The following is an 18,227-nucleotide window of genomic DNA, read 5'->3' as shown; positions in this document are numbered from 1 at the left end:
GCTAGAGAGCAGTTTAGCTCTCCTCAAGAGACCTGGAGAGCTCTGCTAAATACAATCAACTGCTTGCTGTGCTCCTGGCTGTTCTTTGGGATTGCAACTACCATTTAGATTGATCATATTATCTTTCAGATAAAGTGAATAACCCTTACTTTTCAAAGAAGTCCCACTGAAATACAAGGGCTACTGATGGGGTTAGAGATGTTTTCCAGCACACATTAGGAAACAGAGGAACAGACCTTTGTACTTGTACAGTGTTACAGCTATGAGCCTTCTTAGGTAAAGCTTTGATGAGCCACCACAATTTCATAGCATCCATTTAAGTTATGATCCTGTACCTAGTTTTGAAGCCCCAAGGATTCTGGAGGGATGAAAGAAATTTTATAGGTGAGGACAAGGTAACTTTCCAACATCTCAACACAGTGGATTAGTAACTGTACTCAGCAAGTTCACCTTTCATGTGAGAACACACCTGGAAAGCCCATCAATTTCCTCCTCCAAAGCTTCTCTGAAGCTGAAAGACTGGCAGTGGGCATATAAATGCCTACACCTGCCTTCCGAGGAATACAGTTACCTATATTGTGCCACCAGGTTTTAAGCAGAACTCTCTGCTGAAATCAATATGCTATAAGCACAAAACTCCTGTAAGATAAATCATAAAATTACAGACCAGATAGCTGTTCTACCATAGCCTATGAAAGTAAACTATTTATATAAAGCTGGTATTTATTATTAATAACAAAATATTTATCAATACAGCAGATGTACTAGAATTGTCACAGGCAGAGTTTTCCTCTTTCTCATTGGCAGCAAGCCCATTTAAACAAGCTACAAACAATAACAAAAATAACTCTATGGAGATAAGACAATAATAGGACTACTGCTGGGCTTTCTGTGTAACCATGCCACCATGTAGTTGTAAGACCTTCTTTCTTAGCCCAGGACAGTAGACTGTACAAACCATTTAGAGTTTTGGGGAAGAGGCGGGAAATTGGCAAAGTTCCAGCCTTTTCAAGTCAACTATAACATGCCCATGGATTTCACCTGGAGCCGTATCAACGTTTTTCCCAAACACTGTATTAGTTGCCAGCTTATAATTTACAGATTCATTGTTTTCCCATTGGACTTCATTGTTTTCTCACTGGATGTAGATCCATAGTGCTAAAAGCTACACTGTACAAAAATAAATCTTCAGAAGAACATGGGATAAAATAGCATCTCAATATTACTATTATTATAGTTTTATTGTTGAAGTTTTCCTGGTGGCTTTTTCTTAATTTTTGTCAAAGGAAAACCAACTATGTGATGCTCAAGTAGCAATATCTAAGTGGTTTCTTTGTATCTGACAAGAAAGTCAGTGTCTTAGGAACTGGAGCTTGCCCAGTTTGTGAAGTGAACGTATCAGATTCCCTTGGCTTATTATTCAGAAAACTATTCGTGATTTGAGCTTACCTCATCCAGTTCTCACCTAACATTCACCCTCTTCTGGAATTGGGCCAGACTGCCATCTTCTCCCCCTGCAACAACATATAATGTGTATTCCCTAATCACACTACTGCCTCTCTCTGCTTACAAAACCACTTGAAAAGTTCAGACACACTGCTAGGAAGGGGACTAGTAATTGCATTACTTTCATCCATCTTCATGTAGGTGCTAGGTTTGCAAGACCAAAGCCATCATAGGTCACATGCTGCTTACTCTGGCACTCCTTTAACTCCCCAGTGAACAAGATCAGTGGAAAGACAAAATTTTGTTAGTTTTGCAAGTTGAAACAGCTCTCATCAGAAGGGCAAGGGCAAAGTCAGGCAGCTGAACAGCAGCAGAAAGGTGGGACCATCCCAGTTACTGGCAGTCAGATCAGCCATTAAAAAACCTCCCCCTTACAATGGCTTGCACAACTAAGCCTTACCCAGTTAGGGTCTCTAGACCCAACTGAGAGTTGAAAATTTGAAACAGTAAACTTGTTGTAAAGAATCCACATGGCACCACTTAAACCAGATACTACCTTTGCCCTTGGAGTGAAGCAAATTCAAGTCTGCTAATCCCAGTGGCCTTCATGGAATCACACCAGCACAACTTGATTTACTTAAATAAAGAGGTTAAAATATTGCATTTACTTCTCCCCTAGTCATTCAGTGATCAAATGCAACAAAGTCCTATTTAACTCACAAGCCTGAGTTTCCATTTTAAAAGTTGACTAAATGACAGGGTATAGCGGATGGCGATGGCCTGTCAACTTTTCCTTCGGGAACTGGCAGGCTCGAAATGAGCAGTTTGCCGTATGTGCAAGCTCAAAAACAGAGATGCCAGACCTACAAGCTGCCTGCAGCTTATAAAAGCAGTCAGTGACTGCCTCCTAGGAACTTGCCTTGGACAGATAGCAACTAACCTGCATTGAGAAAGCATAAATAAGTCTCCGTACTTTGTTCTATTCTTACACTTTTTCTGAAGCTAAAGAGGTTGGGAAGAAGGAGACAAAAAAAACAAAACAAAACAGCCAAACGGCAAAACTGATCTGAAATTATCTCTTTTACTCAGTTCTGAGCCAGGCTCACACAAAACCTGCGCTGGATACTACAACCACCTTTACTTCTACTTCAAAAAGGTTTTCAGATTGCAATAGGAAAGGGCTTGCATCTCTCAGTCTGATAATATTCATTAGAATTACACCATTCATTATAATTGTTGGTGTTTTACATTTCAGGAGTACTAAATCTGATCCCACACTCACTCCTTGTTGCATAAGTCCCGAAGTAGCTTTCAAATGCAAAACCAGTGGGAAGAAAGGAAGCAGCCCTAGTGTAAGAGTACCAATGTGCCTTGTCCCAGGTTTCTTCACACAGAAAAACACCAAGAGACAAGAATGCTAGGAAACAGCAGTTTCTCTCTCATAAAGAATTAGAGTGCACCTCTTAGGAGTGCAGCATTCAAATAAGAATCAGCATTTTAGCTGGAGACAAATGCACTAATCATGGTCATGTACACAGCTGAATTAAATGTCTCAGCAAAACCACTCACTAATGGCATTAGTCATGATAAAGGAACTGAGTATTTTCAGGATAGGATACACTCAAAGAATACAATCAATCTTTTGTGCTTTCTTGTATGGAGGGATGATTCAGAGTTGAACAACTATTTGAACAACTTGCTTCTAAAATAACGGGGCAATTCAAGATGTTCATTAAAGGAACATGTCTGGAAAAGAGCCACTCCATAAATTGTTTTCTAATTGTTTGGATGACCAGTTCCTCTATCACTGAGCAGGAACAGTTCAGCAGCGAAAGAAAAAAAAAAAGGAATAAATACAGGAACAGTAAGAATTATTTTAAAAATAAATTGAAAAATAGACATCTATTTTAACTCTGAGCATTCCTAAACCTTTTTTATATTAAAAACTGACTACTCTATACACCCTCAAGTTGTTTTAATCCCCTCTGCCACACACACTGATCTCGTCTTCCAAGCAAACTGCTCAGTGCTGTGCAAAGAAAACACCAATGTAACTTAGGGCATTATAGATACTGAGGCAGCAGTAAAGCCTCTCTGAAAATCACTGTGGTTTTTTTTTTTTTTGTGTGTGTGTGTGTGTGTGTGTGTGTGTGTGTGTGTGTGTGTGTTGTTGTTGTTAAGTGCATGCTTTATGGAAATGGGCAACTTATGATTACATAAAAACAAATAATATCAAAAGGATAATGATTTTTTCTTCTTGTTTAAAATTCGGAAGCACTACTTTCAACGCTTCTAATAATATAAAATAAAAAGATGGTAGAAACATTGCTGAGATATGTGAGCCAGAGTAGTGCAATGTACAGCTGACGATGATTAACCATATCAGAATTCTTCATTCTAAAATGTAAAATAAAATATGTCTAGAGGTAGCTGATGTCCCACAGCTCATGGTTTTCTGTCTCATGTGTTACGCAATATGTTGCTGACCTCTAATCGAGGAGATCTGGAAATATACAGGCTCCAGCCTCTCCCACATAAGCAGATAACATCTGAAGCATTAATACAAAATCCAAACAAAGAAGCAGAAGGATGAAGGACTTTTGCCTCCTCTTAGCTGTGGTCATGAGACAAAGCCCAAAGGTACAATGCAAAGCATAGACAAGCAGATGGAGGGTTTGCAATAGATTGGTGGGAGAGATTTAGTGTAGGAACACAACACATTTTTGCTTCCTTGATTTTAATTTTCATGTCTCCTGACTCATTTAAACCTCTCAAGTGAAGTGAGGGATTACTGATCTGCAACAAAGTATAAAAAAAAACTTGAAAAATACAGACCTAGTACTTTAAACTAATAAATGAGAGAGAGGGAGGGGAACTTTGTTAGGCCAACAGCATACAATCACAGAATGGCTAAGCTTGGAAAGGACCTCCAAGACCATCTTGTTCCACCCCTCTGCCGTGAGCACGATTGCCACCCGTGCTGCACAGGGCCCCATCAAGCCTGGCCCTGAATGCCTCCAGAGATGCCTCACTGTCCTCTCAACTGTTTTATTACTTCTGAAGATCCCAAAACCACAAAGATCCATATGTAAACAACTGACCCAAAACCACAACATTTTTGGCAGGAAAGAAATCTTGGTAACACTCAGGCTGTCAAAACTTCAAACTCAGAAATTTTACTTCTGCTATTAGAAGTCTTCAAACCTGGACTTCAAACTAAACTGCAGAATAGCATGACAGCTTGGCATTCCAGCAACATCTGCATCTAAACTTATTACAGAACACACACATGACGTTGCAGTTGCTGTAAAACAAGTATACAACATACTCAGGCATTTTCACTGAGTATTGTCTTGGAAAAGAATAAGTGCAGACAAGAGTAACACTTTCTGAAACTAACCACCCTTAAAAGAGATGAGGGTTTGAAAATCCTTAAAATATGAAGACCCATTTGAAGTAAGATTATCACAGCTTCCCGTCCACAGTGCCATACCTCCAAAATAAACAGCTTTAATCTGTGCTAATCTTATTTCAGCAAAGAGAAGGTAAAGCTGGCTACAAGAAAATGATTAATCAAGTTCAATAAGCCAATCTATTTGTTTTCAACACCTCTGACCTTGATTACGTCAAGCTACCTGAATTCTCCAGTGGATTAGATAAAGGAAAAAATGGGTATTCCACAGCTGCATGTAATGAGGGCTCCCTGATTAACAGATCACATCCTTCTTGCTGTGAGAGATTTAGGAGGGCTTCAGTAAAAAGAATCATTTCCTCCAGAACAAGATTAAGCTCACTTTGAAAACAGGAAAACGTGGGGAGTATTAGAATAGGCTGTAGGTTCAGTCAAGGACAGATATTATACACTTCATACCTGCCAAGGTTTGTCTTCTAGGAATTATATCCTAATTCTCTTACTAGGAAACTATTTCAGAAAAGACTCCGTTCTTGAAAGCTGCAACAGCAGACAGAAAAACTTTTTCCAGCCATGATTAATACTTACTCTTTCATTAGGCAACTTGTTGAAAGAGTGAGCTCTACTTAAAATTCACCGCAGCTCTTGGGTGAGGAGAACCATTTCTTTGACTCCACAGGGATTGTGCAGCCTGGCTTCTTGGGAGGGACGAGTGCCTCCTGGCATCAGGATCAGGGCAGGCCCCTGAGCAGCACAACAGAGCGGGGCTGGGGAGCGCTGTGTTGGATGGAAAATGTAAGAAAAAAAAACACTGCTGTTTTTTGGAGAAAAATTACTGGGTTTTTCAGTTAGACACCTGTTCTTAATTGTAGTGTGTCCTCTATTCGGACTACTCCATTTTATTTGTAGACCACCTTCAGAAAGCTTTGGAAAAGCATAAACAGCCTTGGGTTAAAAGCACCAGATAGGGAATTCAATGTCCTTTCATGTCTGTTTGCAGCTCATCTGATGTTGAGTGAAAGTTTCAGCTCTCCAGGCTGGAGTCCTCAGCCTGTAAAACAGGAATAATCTCTTACTGCCCCTCTCTGCTTATTCAGGCTGAGAGCTGGGCACAGGTATCACTGCCCTTGAGCACTGAAAACAGAACAGGCATAAATCTTCAACACTACGAATGTTAATTTTTTAATGATGCCAGATAAGAAGCTGCACTTATTGGGATTTCCCATTACTTTCTTACTGACAATATTTTGATATTTCCTTGAAAGACAAGTTATTTATAAAAAAAACCAAACATGTGTTTTAGAAATTTGAACTAACATTAGTGATATTGAGTCATTTCATTTTGACAGAAGCAAACACTTCTGGTCAAGATGTTTTGCTTTGGTTTCATTATTTTGCCAAACTAACTGCACTCTCATTTGTTACAATTCTTTAGCATGCCAAAATTATACAATGAGAAAACTCAATGATGAAATTGAAGGCTCCTCATCTTATTAAAACATAAGTTTCAATACAACTGCCAGCAAAACAGTATTTCTACACTGAAGTGTGATTTAACCAAATAAACGTTTTTCTGACAGAAAACCTGCAGTCTGATGAAACTCAGAGAGCTCTTATAATTTCTTCAGATGACACGTAGGCAAGACTTTGTTCAGAAGACTTGCAGCTAAATTTTGGCAGTGCTTTGCAGTCCAATACAACCCTTAAGCATGATTAGACTCCAGCTTCATCTACAGTAGCCACTGTAAGTACCTCCAGCAGGCTACGGAAGAGGAACCCAGTCCAGAATTCTGCTCAATATCGAATGCACGCTGAAACTAACAGGAATACATTGTCTACTGGTAGTTGCTCTTCAGTGATGCTCTAAGAAGTAAGCAGGGCATCTTCAGCAGAATGTACAACATACTAGAAATTGCATACTGATTCTGCTCTGGCTATACCAGGACCAAAAAAAAAAAAAAAAAAAAAGGAGCAAGAGACAAGAACACATGAATAATACCAATGGACTACACTCAGTACAAAAATCACAAAACACTGTCCAAAGGTAGGTCGTCTTTGAGCTTCTCATTGAAGCAGTTTTAAATTTGCATAGTTAATCACAACTTGTACAAATCTTACAGATATTATACTTAAAATACAAAAATAAATTACATCAGAAACAAGAAGATCTGAGTACCTAGCAGTACCTAATTAATTCTGCTATGCCTAAACCAGACAGATACATTTCCCTTTTGAATCCTGCTCTTTCTAGATTTCTGTCCTATTTTTTTGCTGGATTCTAATCCTTCAGACCATTACTTCATGTTTAATTTCACTGTTCCTTATATCTGTTTTTTTTCCTCTCTGCTGCTTCAGTTTGGCTGTTATCCTTACTCCATGTCCAACTGCACATACAGACATATCAAGCTCTATCAGTTTCTCTTGCTTACTCAAAGCTCTGTTATAGCACGTATGGGGACCTTCACACACTGCTGCTCAGCACTGAATTGGGTGTTAATGAAAGGGCAAACAGCTCTTTGCTGCTTCATATGGCAGAACTCAATGCTGGTAGTTGACCTCCTTTCAGAAGCAGATCTGCCACAGGCTTCAAAAAGGAGATCTGCACATGTGGGCAGAGAAAAATATTGGAGTCAAGATCTATCCATGCAGACCTAAAGATAACTTTCAATAGCTAGGAAGTCAGTCAAACAGAGATGTGAAAAGTGTTGACACAGACAATTCAACTTCATTGGGAATTTTCAATGTGAAGAGCAAGGTGGTCTGCAGCCTAGAAAACTGTAACTGTCAGAAAACCTAGTCAGCAAGAGGACCATTTCATTCCTTACATAGCATTTCACATTTAAATGTTCAATGCCCATTGGAGAGAAATATCTGTATTAATCTAAGGATCTCAGTTGCCACCACTAGATACTTCCCAAATTTAGTCTGAAACTGTCTCTAACCTAAAGAGATGAATCTGACTGCAGTGTCCTATAAAAGCTGGATCTTGATCACGATACTACAGCCATTTTGCCAATGGCAACATTGCTCCCTATCAGAGAAAATGCATGTTAACACTAGGAATTAAGAAATATCCTGATTAAAGACATCGTGTCTACATCCTTTCCACCATGCTGTGGAACACTCATTCCAGCAGAGGACTCCACTTGACCAGCAGAAGATAGCAGCAAGTCACTAATATATAATTAACATGCAACAGTGAATAATTAGTCAGCATCTGACCAATAGCCATAACATTCAGCTGACTTTGCCTGTCTCACAACACAGAAACATTTGCAACTCCCACAGACAGCTATTAATTCAAATACACCCTACTTCCCCCAGCAAGCACAGAACACAGGACAAAGGGAGCATTCCAATCTGTTGCACAGTGCAGTATGAAGCAACATTTCCGTACACTTCAGCATGCACAGCATGCTGGAAATTAGACCCAAACCCTACCTTTGCAGACAGCAAGTTGTAAACATTCTACTCGAATATTACAAAATACACCAAATACACAGTCATCTTAATTTTTAAATGATTCCTGTTAGTTTGTACAGTGACTTTGATTTTAGAACGTTGTACAGCTATACACTAGAAATTTCAGAGTTACGACTGACTGAGATATGGCTGGTTAAGGAGTAAGTTTTCAAATACATCGCTTAATTGCTCCCTGTACATTAACTTATTAACAGAGGCCTGTTTACTGACTCTGCTTTGTGCCAAGTGCTTACAACAGCTACTCTAGGGTCCCCAGTGAAAGCTCTCTATACACATACTGCAGGTAACAATTCCTGCTGATGTAGCATCATGCTGCTCTTCCAGCTGTTCTGGTGCCAGCCAGAGAAATAGGGTCAGCACTGGTATCTTATTTGTTTCCTGATGTCTGGCTTGCATCCTCCTTCCCTTTAGAGAGAGCACTGTTCACAAAAGCACTTTTTTTATTGCTCCTGTTAAGTTCTTTTGCTCTTAAGCAGAGGCTGCTCAGCCTAGCAAAACCCAGAGTGCAGGCGCTGCAGTAGAAATAATATTTTGGTTTGATTCTTTGCTTCTGCTGCTTTCATATTTCTCACAAAAAATTCCACCAACAAATCTAACTCACACAACGCTTCTAAGAGCAAAGATATTTCACTGCTATGCCTTACTCATGTCCTAAAAAAAAAACGTTAAGCCTCAAACAGCAGCAGGCAGAAGGAAACTGCTTGCTAGGTGGACTGCAGTCCTGCTCATTGACTTGTGGAATTATTCAAGAATGTCCTTGCTCTAAGCATGTGGATATGTGTCTTGATTCACTAGCTGTCAGAGACAATTCTGTTTCACGTCCCCTAAAATCATTACTACATTTTGATTAAGAAAGGTCAAGGATGGCTTTTCCCTTCCAAAATTGAGACTTGAGGGAGGAAAAAAGAAAAAAGTACTCATCGCCTTTCATCTCCACTTGAAAAATCAGATTGCCTGGAGTGATGAGAGCCACAGATACACACAAGAATGTTGCCATGCAAATAGGTTCCTCAGGCTACAGCATGTAGATTAAGTCCCCCAAAAAGTATTTTTTACAGAAGAACAAAACAATGCTTAGGCAGCCAAATCTAAGACAATATCGATTTACGAGAGCAATTTTAAATGTGTATCATTACTGACCTAGCATACTGGAGACTTAAATTAATCCTTAATGCTTCAATACATTCAGAAAAAAAAAAAAAAGAAAGAAGAAAACCTTTCCCAGTATTTGATTTGCCTTTGAAGGTAAGAATGTCAAGAGACATAATTAGCTCTAGCTGCAGACTCCAAATCTTTGCCTGGCACCATTGGCAATAAAACACATCCTCAGCCAGTGTGAAATTGGTATAGCTACACTGGAGCTGCTACATGCAGCTGCATTATTTCACAGCAACTGGGGATCAAAGTATACATGCATAAGTGAAGGAAGCGTATGTTTACATCTGGATTAATAATGTTGCAGAACATAGAGCATCTTGAGCTGAGTAAAACAAATGTCAAATTCATAAGAAATATATTCTTCTAATTGAGTTTAGGGCACCAAATAACTGCTGTCTTCTAACAGAGAATCACATTCATGGAGGGTATCTCTACATAAATTAGGAGGAAGACTGTCACATGGTAATGGGAGGACGGTTGGACTAGATGACCTTGTAGGTCCTTTCCAACCTCGTGATTCTATGATTCTATGGATTTTACTGAAATAAAGTTATGTCTGTGGCTTCTCTAGGATACTAAAGTCAATTTATCTGAGGAAGACATGTAACAGCTGGCTTTTTCCTTTTTGTAGGAATTGGAAGAACAGTTCATTGAGGAAGGTAAGCAGGAGTTAGCATTCAGAACAAGGTCTTATCTGCTAAGACACAGATTTTGATATTCTGAAAGCCTCAATAACCAAGATGGAGTTATAGAAATCCAGCAGGCTGATAGGACAACAAATTATACTGCCATCATGCTAGAGCAGTACTCCTCGTGGCAGTGAACATGATGCACAGACAGGACTTAGGAACAGTATGCAGCCAAAACATTTTTCAGCTACAAGCTCCTAATCATGCTGACCTCAGACCATTTGGCCACATAGAAATAAATATACTTGCCAGCATAGTATTAGACAACTACTGCTTCACACCTTGTGTTGCTAAACGAGAACTTAAATATAAATGAAAGGTTTTAGCTGTCTTAGTCCAAATAAAGAATGCCAAACCACATTTAGCATTTTAGAAAACAAATATCCAAGTATCTATCACTGAAGATAAGAAGTGACAGGACATGACAACTCACAAGTGTGCCAAGCAGTTAAACAGATAGACACCAGCAAGCTGCAAATGAAGGTTTCCATTTGCTCTCACCTGTGGGACCTCATTGGATTGATCCTCACTAAAAACCACAGGAGAGTACTGTGGTATTACACTAACCCCTCAGTCTGGTTTAGCATTTTAGTAATGAAATCATTCACACACACTACAAAACCCTCTCCCATAGGTTAAAAAGGAGTAATCTCCCAGTAATTCTTTTCAAAATAAAAGTTTCACATTTTTGAATGAAACACATAAGATCTCCCTTGAAGTTCTAGTCAGTTCTATTCCAGGCTGATGACAGCAGACACCTCAGTTCTTCACTGCTACCAAATGTCCCCTTGATTACTCTAGCTCCAAGCCTCAGCGTGAAGCAGATAGGACCTGCATACCAGCACACATTCTCTGCATAACCTTTCAAGTACAAAAGTTCCTCTTTCTCCACCTTCCACAGCAGCTGCAGCACAAGTGACGAATGTGATCTTCAGTGCAGTAGTGACTGAAGAAACAAAGTTGTTTCACAGTATGGGTCTGCATGTGATCTTTTCAAAAGTGTTTACAAACAAGTATAAAACACAACTGCAGAAGTAATTTCACTGACTAGTATAGTAAGAGTTCTAACATGAGAAAAGCATTAGCTGGTGTTTTTATACAAATATTATTTTAATTCGGTTCATGTGCTTTCTGCACAACAGAAAGGCGTCATACCAAACAAAGGAAGTACTCCACACAAAGTTCCTGATGCCTAATGCTTCAGGAAGTCAACAATTTTTTTGAAAAGATGACCATGCAAGGTATTATTATAGATGTTATTATCCTGGTTTGGATCAGTCTCCATCATATATAACTCTCCTGCATGGACATCCTCAAAGTCAGCACTAAAGTTCTCAGGATTAAACTGAACCCATACAGTATATCTGTAGTCAATTGTACGCATGGAATAGCCCATGATTCTGATGTCTTTTAGCTTTGGCTTGTCAGAGTCCCACTGTGGAGTGTCTGCAGGCCGGGGATACTGGCTGAACGCAACAGGCTCTTCACTGTAATACTTGTTAGTGTCATTACAACCATTCTCCTTCTTCTGTACCTTCTGTTCAGAGGACTTAAAATACCGGACAATGCTTGCCCCCTCAGTGCACAGTGCAACATGAAATGAAGTCTCTGGGCACGCAGGAGGAACCTGCAGGCCAGCAAGTTCAGCAAGCGTTGAAAAGAGAGAGACAAGCTCTACCATTTTTTTTCTTTGTCCTGGAAGAAACACCAGAATACATATTACTGAATGTGATGATTTGACAGACATTGGTACATATTTGAAACTCATCCCCATAATTAAATTGGTATTTTATTGCAAGTGTTCTGTACTAGATTTGTGGAGTAACATAATCAAGGTGTGGCAGTTTGCTCTGAGGCTGCTAGGCTATATATATTTTAACGAGAAGAAATATTTGCACTTAGAGTTCTCAAACGTGCAAACTCTTCAAGATAATGATATTCATTACTTTGAGGAAAAAAAACTTCAGAAAGGCAAAGCAAATTCCAGTGTCAATTGTTTAACATGACTGATTTTATCAAAACAGTTCCTAATGTCACAGTACTACATAGAGAATGCTTACTTATAACTGTTTCAAAGCAGCTGCCTCTATAAAAGGGAGGTCGAGTACTGTTCCATTCCTGTGTAGTATAGATGCCTAAATTACCTGCTGTATTAGTGCAGACATCTACTGCTAAGGTGTAGCTAACCATAGTAGAAGTCTGTGTCCAATCATAGAACATTTCCTTCATCATTTTGTTCCCTATTAGTACAGAAGCACACTCAATAACACTGAGAAGCTGCTCATATGTGAAGCATCATTGCATCATCACTTGTTTTTTAAATATATTCAGTGCAAACAAACAAAGCCAAAATTTTACCTTGTGGTACCAAGCCTACAATATGGCTAAAGGGATCAAGGTAGGGGAAGACTCTCTCTCCTTGACTAGCAGAGGAAGTTGTCATTCTTGGTACATAAAACATCAGTGGCACTTGCGTAGCAACATCAAAATTGCTGTATTTTGCCCATTCACCATGTTCTCCCAGGGACCATCCTAGATGACAGAGAGAGTAATTCAGAACAGATACAGACTTTAGAAGTCATTTCTTTTTCACTGTAAAGTGACTTCGGCTCTTGAGGCCATTACGCTTATCAAGGTTATATTAAAATGCAAATAACCTGTTTAACCATAACAAGATTTCTCTAATAGAAAAACTATTTCAACAGCCATGTAAATCTTGCAACTTGATCAAGGAAACAATTAAACCTGTCCCTATTTCCATTACCCTAGATTAGAATTAGGAAATCAGTATTAAAACAGCATAAAAGAGGAGCTAGGGTTAGTCATCGAACCCACAAGAATCTCCACACTGAATCCACGAAACACTAGTAAGTTTTGTGCAGCTGTTAGCTCTCCAATACTCCTGTTACATGGTAACTGAATATCCCTTGGAGCCAAGGCTGCTATCTAAGCCAGACTGCCATATCAAGATGTTACCCCAAAGGAAGCAATAGAGGTCAAATCTCTTCAGCTTTCCTCTTCTTGGAAGAGATACCACCATGGCTTCCTTCCAGGGCAGACTGATCACTAACTTCACCATTCGCAAAATTTTTTTGTCTCACTTTGCTGCCATGGTACTGGAAAAACCACTTGTTTACAGTTAAACACAGCAAGAAAAAAAAAAGAGAAAGAAAAAGAAGGAAATTCAGCCTACAGACTGAGTGGCAGATTGGCAAATAGGAGGTACATCTAGAGTTTCTTCTGGACAAAAACTATTAATTCTATTACTCTGCAACTCACAAGGGCTTTTTTACACAGACATACTCACAAATGCCAACCCAAATTAACCAAAGACATGACTTCAAATTCTTTTAGTTAAGTCATATCCTGTTTTATGTTAGCTAAGCCACACCCCAGTTAAGAGGACCAAAGGAAGATTATCATAATGAATATTAGAATACTGAAACAATTACAAGTTTGAGGTATTTTTCCCCATAATTCAAAGACCCCAAATATGAGGGGGGAAAACAATTGTTATCAGTTTAGACACTTTGCTAGCAGCAACAACAAGTGCCAAAAAAAAGCAACACCAACATTTTAGCGGTTAATGAGAAAGCTTGTCGCCCACTGTAGCAGATGCCTTTTACAAACTGCAAAGAGGGTGAAGTTGTGTCAATCCTTTACCAGCACTCTTTCCTACTCCTTAGGGTAGGAAGTGGGAATGTAGTAAGCTCAGCCCAGTGTTCTGGCAGACAGCCTCATCACCCACTCATCTCTATTACTCATAGCCAACCCTCAACCTGATTAAAGACAGAGGTCCCTGCAGAGGAACAGAACCAAAGCCACAGAACTCCATGTTAATCCATTCAGCAGGGACAGACTAGCCAGATATCCAAGGTACAGCAGCTCTGCTGTACATTATAAAAACACACTTTTTATTAATATGCCAGCACTGAGTTGCAAAATTTATAATTTGCTAGCAGTGAGCTGGAGGAAGATTTAGACACTTACCATGATCAGCAGTAAAAACTACTATTGTGCTATTTGAGAGTCCTACATAATCTAAGGCATTCAAAAGCAGGCCAACCTGCATATCCAGGTAAGAAACTGCTGCATAGTAGCTCTGACGAATCAGCCTCTGCAAATTAAGAAAAAGAAGGAAAAAAAAAAAGCTGAATACTTCAGAACATCTAAAAGCAGCCTATTGCTCCCTTGCATTTGAATAAGTTATAGAAATTTGACTTCACTGTATTGACAGCTTACCTGGAAGTCATCCGGAAGTGGTCCATAAGGGAAAGTAACATTTAATGCTTTCACATCATCCCTCTGTCTGATGTCCACCCAGGGGTTGTATGCCACAGGAGGTAGTTTCTCAGGCACCCAGGGATCTGGGGCTAATGTGATGTTTTCCAGGGGGTACAACTTCAGAAATTCCTTTGCAATGCAAGCACACAAAGACTGTCCTCACTTCTAAGGTCTACTGTAAAATTGCATTGCAAAGCATTAACTATTTCTCATTGCATGACCCTTCGTCAATATTCTTACAGTTAGTTCATAATACTTCACCCATCCCCAAGTGTAAAAAGGTAATTATGCTATGTTAGTTAATTCCAACAAATTCCCCCAAAAATCTGAGTTAGTAACTGGTACTGTACCTTTCAGAACAGTCTTCCAAGTCTTAAAGTCACACTGAAATATAAGGCCCAACATTACTACCTCTGATATGAATAGTACTTCCACTACTGGCTCATATAAAGAAGCGAGAAGGCCTTACTACGTCATGCTTCATCATGACAAACAGTACCTCCATGCAGTAACTGTCACACTATTAAGATGCTAGATGTCTGCATAATCACCAAACATACAGAATGGTGTTGTATAATCAACAAACATACAATACGGCATGCTCAGATTGGTATCCACAGATTGTAAAGCTAGAAAGATTATCATGTTGGAAAGGGATAATCTGAAACAAATGGAAAAATGCTCATCCACACTGTAGGCTCAGAAGAAGAACTCCAAGAGGAGTTATCTCCAGAAAGAGATCCTTCCTCAGCGGCAGTCAGCCCTTAAATGGGGTCTAGGAATGAAGGCAATTCACCTTTGTGAATTGCCTTCACCTGTGTTCCCGCAGCTGACTCAGTGCTCGCCTTAGTTGATCACTCAGAGGTTCAGGCCGTGATTCAACAGTTCCCATACAATGTCCAAGTTTTAGCTGACTGGTCACAACTCTTTTATTAAACATCCTGAAATTCAACACAAATAGCTGCTAAAATTACACTGAGTAAAGGCTGTTTTTCAGTTTTTTTTCCAGAAACAATAATAACAAAGCATCTGTGAAATAGTTTTGATAAGAGAAACACTTTCCCAAGTTCCTTTCACCACAGGCTTCAGCTTCCTCACCTGTGGATACCTCAAAGGGATATGTGGCTTATGGTAACCAACAGCTAGGAAGAATTTTTGCTTCTTGGTTTTCATAACATTCAGTAAGCGTATGGCCTCTTCAGTGGTTTCAATATCAGGCAGAGTACCACCAGGCATTTCTGTCACATCTATCGGGCACACCAAGTTAGCATAAAGTCTTCCATCTTTTCCCCTGCAGGTCTTTAAAAAAAAAAAAGTTATGTAATTTAATTTATATTATAAGCAAATATTATAATTTATATTAAATTTATATTATAAGCAAATAAATAATCTTCAGTTCTGTAATTATCAAATAAATCCATTTCTCAACACTTTTGCCAATATATTGTTCTGCAGATTGTACACAAAACTGAATTTCACAACTTCTATTAACAATGAAAGCAGCAACAAGCTTGATGACTGAGGCAGAAAGTTTCAGGGGCTGATGAACGCACAAAACACACAACAATTTTCATGTATAAATAAAAGCAGAATCTTTTCTAAAGCTAGCCAAAAGATGAAAAACAGTTACACAGAAAAATACACGGCTTCTATAATGACCTATTAACTAGAAGGTACAACTTGGTTACACAATACACATGCATTTTTTGATTCTTCTGATCCCATAGAAAGGTGCCTGAAAGCTACTATTCACTCATTAATTTCTGACCAAGTGCCAGCCTTTTACAGTTGGTGGGAAAAGATTAATTTGCCTGAAGGGCTGCCAAGAAAAGGCGGCCTCAGCAGGTTGCTTGGGAGAGCTGTTAAATGAACATAAAGAGAATTATGTCATGGATACAAATGCTGTTGTTAAAACCAGTATTTTTCAGCAGTAAATGCAAGAACAAAGTATCACCAAGGCTGCCTGTACCCTCACGGCTGGATTTCCTAGCTCTGACATTTACAGACTCCAGCACATAACATAAGTGCAGTATGTGCATAAGTGTAAAACAGATTCTTTTAGGCCTTAAGAGTAACAAACACTCTAGAATATCAAATCAAAGTTTCAGATTATTTAAAGTTAATTTCAATTATGAGTTCCCCTCCCTGGCTCAGCTCTGTATCAAATTGATGTAAATTCACCAAGCCTATGACAATGTTTTGTAACTGAATACATTAACACTAGCATGAAAGCTGACAACTGCACTTTTCAGATAAAGAATTTCATGACCTAGATGCATGGTTAAGATCACTTTATCTTGAATTCATCTTTGCATCTCAGTAACATTACCAAATTCTAATTTCTAAACACTTCAATTCAGAATGGGCTCATGAATTAACATGACACACTTTACCATGGAGTACAGATCTCCCTTGGAAGATTCAGCAGCAGTGTCAAACTGGAGTAGTTATTTCCCTGTGCAATGTTACAGGCTCAAAAGCCAGACCACAGGCTTATGCTATGTCTTATTATAAGCCACTGGCTTATTTGTTATATCTGAAAACCGTTCTTTGTTAGCATCCCACAAATCACCTTTACCTTATCGTTTTCATATTTTTCAGTAGAAGGATGAAAGGGTGGAATGGACCAGCTGTATGGATAGTCATCACTGTAATTGGATGAAATTCCTGACAAAGGTAAAGATATAAAAGTGTTCTAGTAATTCACTAAATCAGGAAGCTTCAATACAAACATGAATTGTTTTCAAAATGTATGTATATTTGTAATTCCACATTCTAAATGTAGGCCATTTTCCCCAAAATACACCTCTTATGGAGGAAAGACACTTAAGCTTTCCAAAGAACCTTACTTTAGGAGCAGAACAAACAGAACTAATAATATATACATTCCTTATCAGATTTATCAACTGAACATCTGTATACCTACATTAGTTTAGCTCTGGGGTAAAGATTTACCAGAAAGAGAATCACCTAAGTATTATACTATTTTTCATCTTAGTGGTGTTATTACTTTTTAACTAAAGAATCAATTTCCTATTTAACCAGTAACATCAGCCATATGGTCTATATCTTCTGATCCAGACAGCCTATTGTGAAACATGAGATGTGTGTATGCAAAACTAAGACAGGCTGTTCACCTTTAGTAGACACCTAATTTCAAGACATGTTTTGAAAATGGCAAACATCTGTTCCCATAACCCCTAGACAGTACGTGAAAATATGTATTAGATAACATTCATCTAATAAATCTTGAGGCCTTAGAGATGAACGTGATTGCCTTTAAATGATAATCTATAATCATTATACAATCTGCCTCACAATAATGATTTAAGTTGTCCATATAGATAAAAATCATGTCGTTCATGCACACACATTCTCAAAAACAGGCCTCATATATGGAGTACACTATGCAGATGACAACTTAAACCTTACCAGGATGAAAAACTTTCCCCACAGACATGGTCACGTAGCCATTCTCTTTGAAATACTGGGGCATTGTGGAATAGTTTCCTGAATGCACTCTCCAGTAGGAGTAGAAGTCATACAGCCGGGTAGTATCAGGTCTGCGTCCAGTAAGGAATGACACTCTACTTGGTGCACAAACAGCTTGCTGAGGATAGAGCCAGACAAAAGGAAAATCAGTTCTGAACATAAAACAAAGTACACCTAGCAATTGCAACCTACCAACTTCAGCATGGCTGGACAAAACATCCAAGGGCTCAGAACTGCAGTGAAAGTGATATACTTCAAGCTGG

General features: G+C 38.9%; 1 protein-coding gene and 1 non-coding gene across 14 annotated transcripts in view; both read right to left on the bottom strand.

Moving 5' to 3' along the window:
- Positions 1-11,274: 11,274 nt before the first annotated feature.
- IDS (iduronate 2-sulfatase) overlaps positions 11,275-18,227 on the bottom strand; it is a 30,026-nt gene continuing 23,073 nt past the window's right edge. For all 13 annotated transcript variants that reach the window (XM_046940043.1, XM_015278306.4, XM_040698860.2 and 10 more), the window contains 7 exons: positions 17,905-18,082; positions 17,051-17,139; positions 15,571-15,771; positions 14,431-14,601; positions 14,179-14,305; positions 12,547-12,720; positions 11,275-11,883 (listed from right to left, as the gene is read on the bottom strand). In XM_046940043.1, coding sequence (XP_046795999.1) covers positions 11,381-11,883; positions 12,547-12,720; positions 14,179-14,305; positions 14,431-14,601; positions 15,571-15,771; positions 17,051-17,139; positions 17,905-18,082 — 1,443 coding nt within the window. In that variant the 3' untranslated portion in view covers positions 11,275-11,380. The remainder of the gene's footprint in view (positions 11,884-12,546; positions 12,721-14,178; positions 14,306-14,430; positions 14,602-15,570; positions 15,772-17,050; positions 17,140-17,904; positions 18,083-18,227) is intronic.
- On the bottom strand, positions 14,601-14,667 carry MIR7469 (microRNA 7469). The gene has a single exon (NR_105637.1). It is a non-coding gene; the product is annotated as a microRNA 7469 (primary transcript).

The sequence above is a fragment of the Gallus gallus genome, chromosome 4, assembly GCF_016699485.2.
Source record: "Gallus gallus isolate bGalGal1 chromosome 4, bGalGal1.mat.broiler.GRCg7b, whole genome shotgun sequence".
In the NCBI taxonomy this organism is placed as follows: Eukaryota; Metazoa; Chordata; class Aves; order Galliformes; family Phasianidae; genus Gallus; species Gallus gallus.
This window is presented reverse-complemented; position numbering and strand designations above follow the sequence as displayed.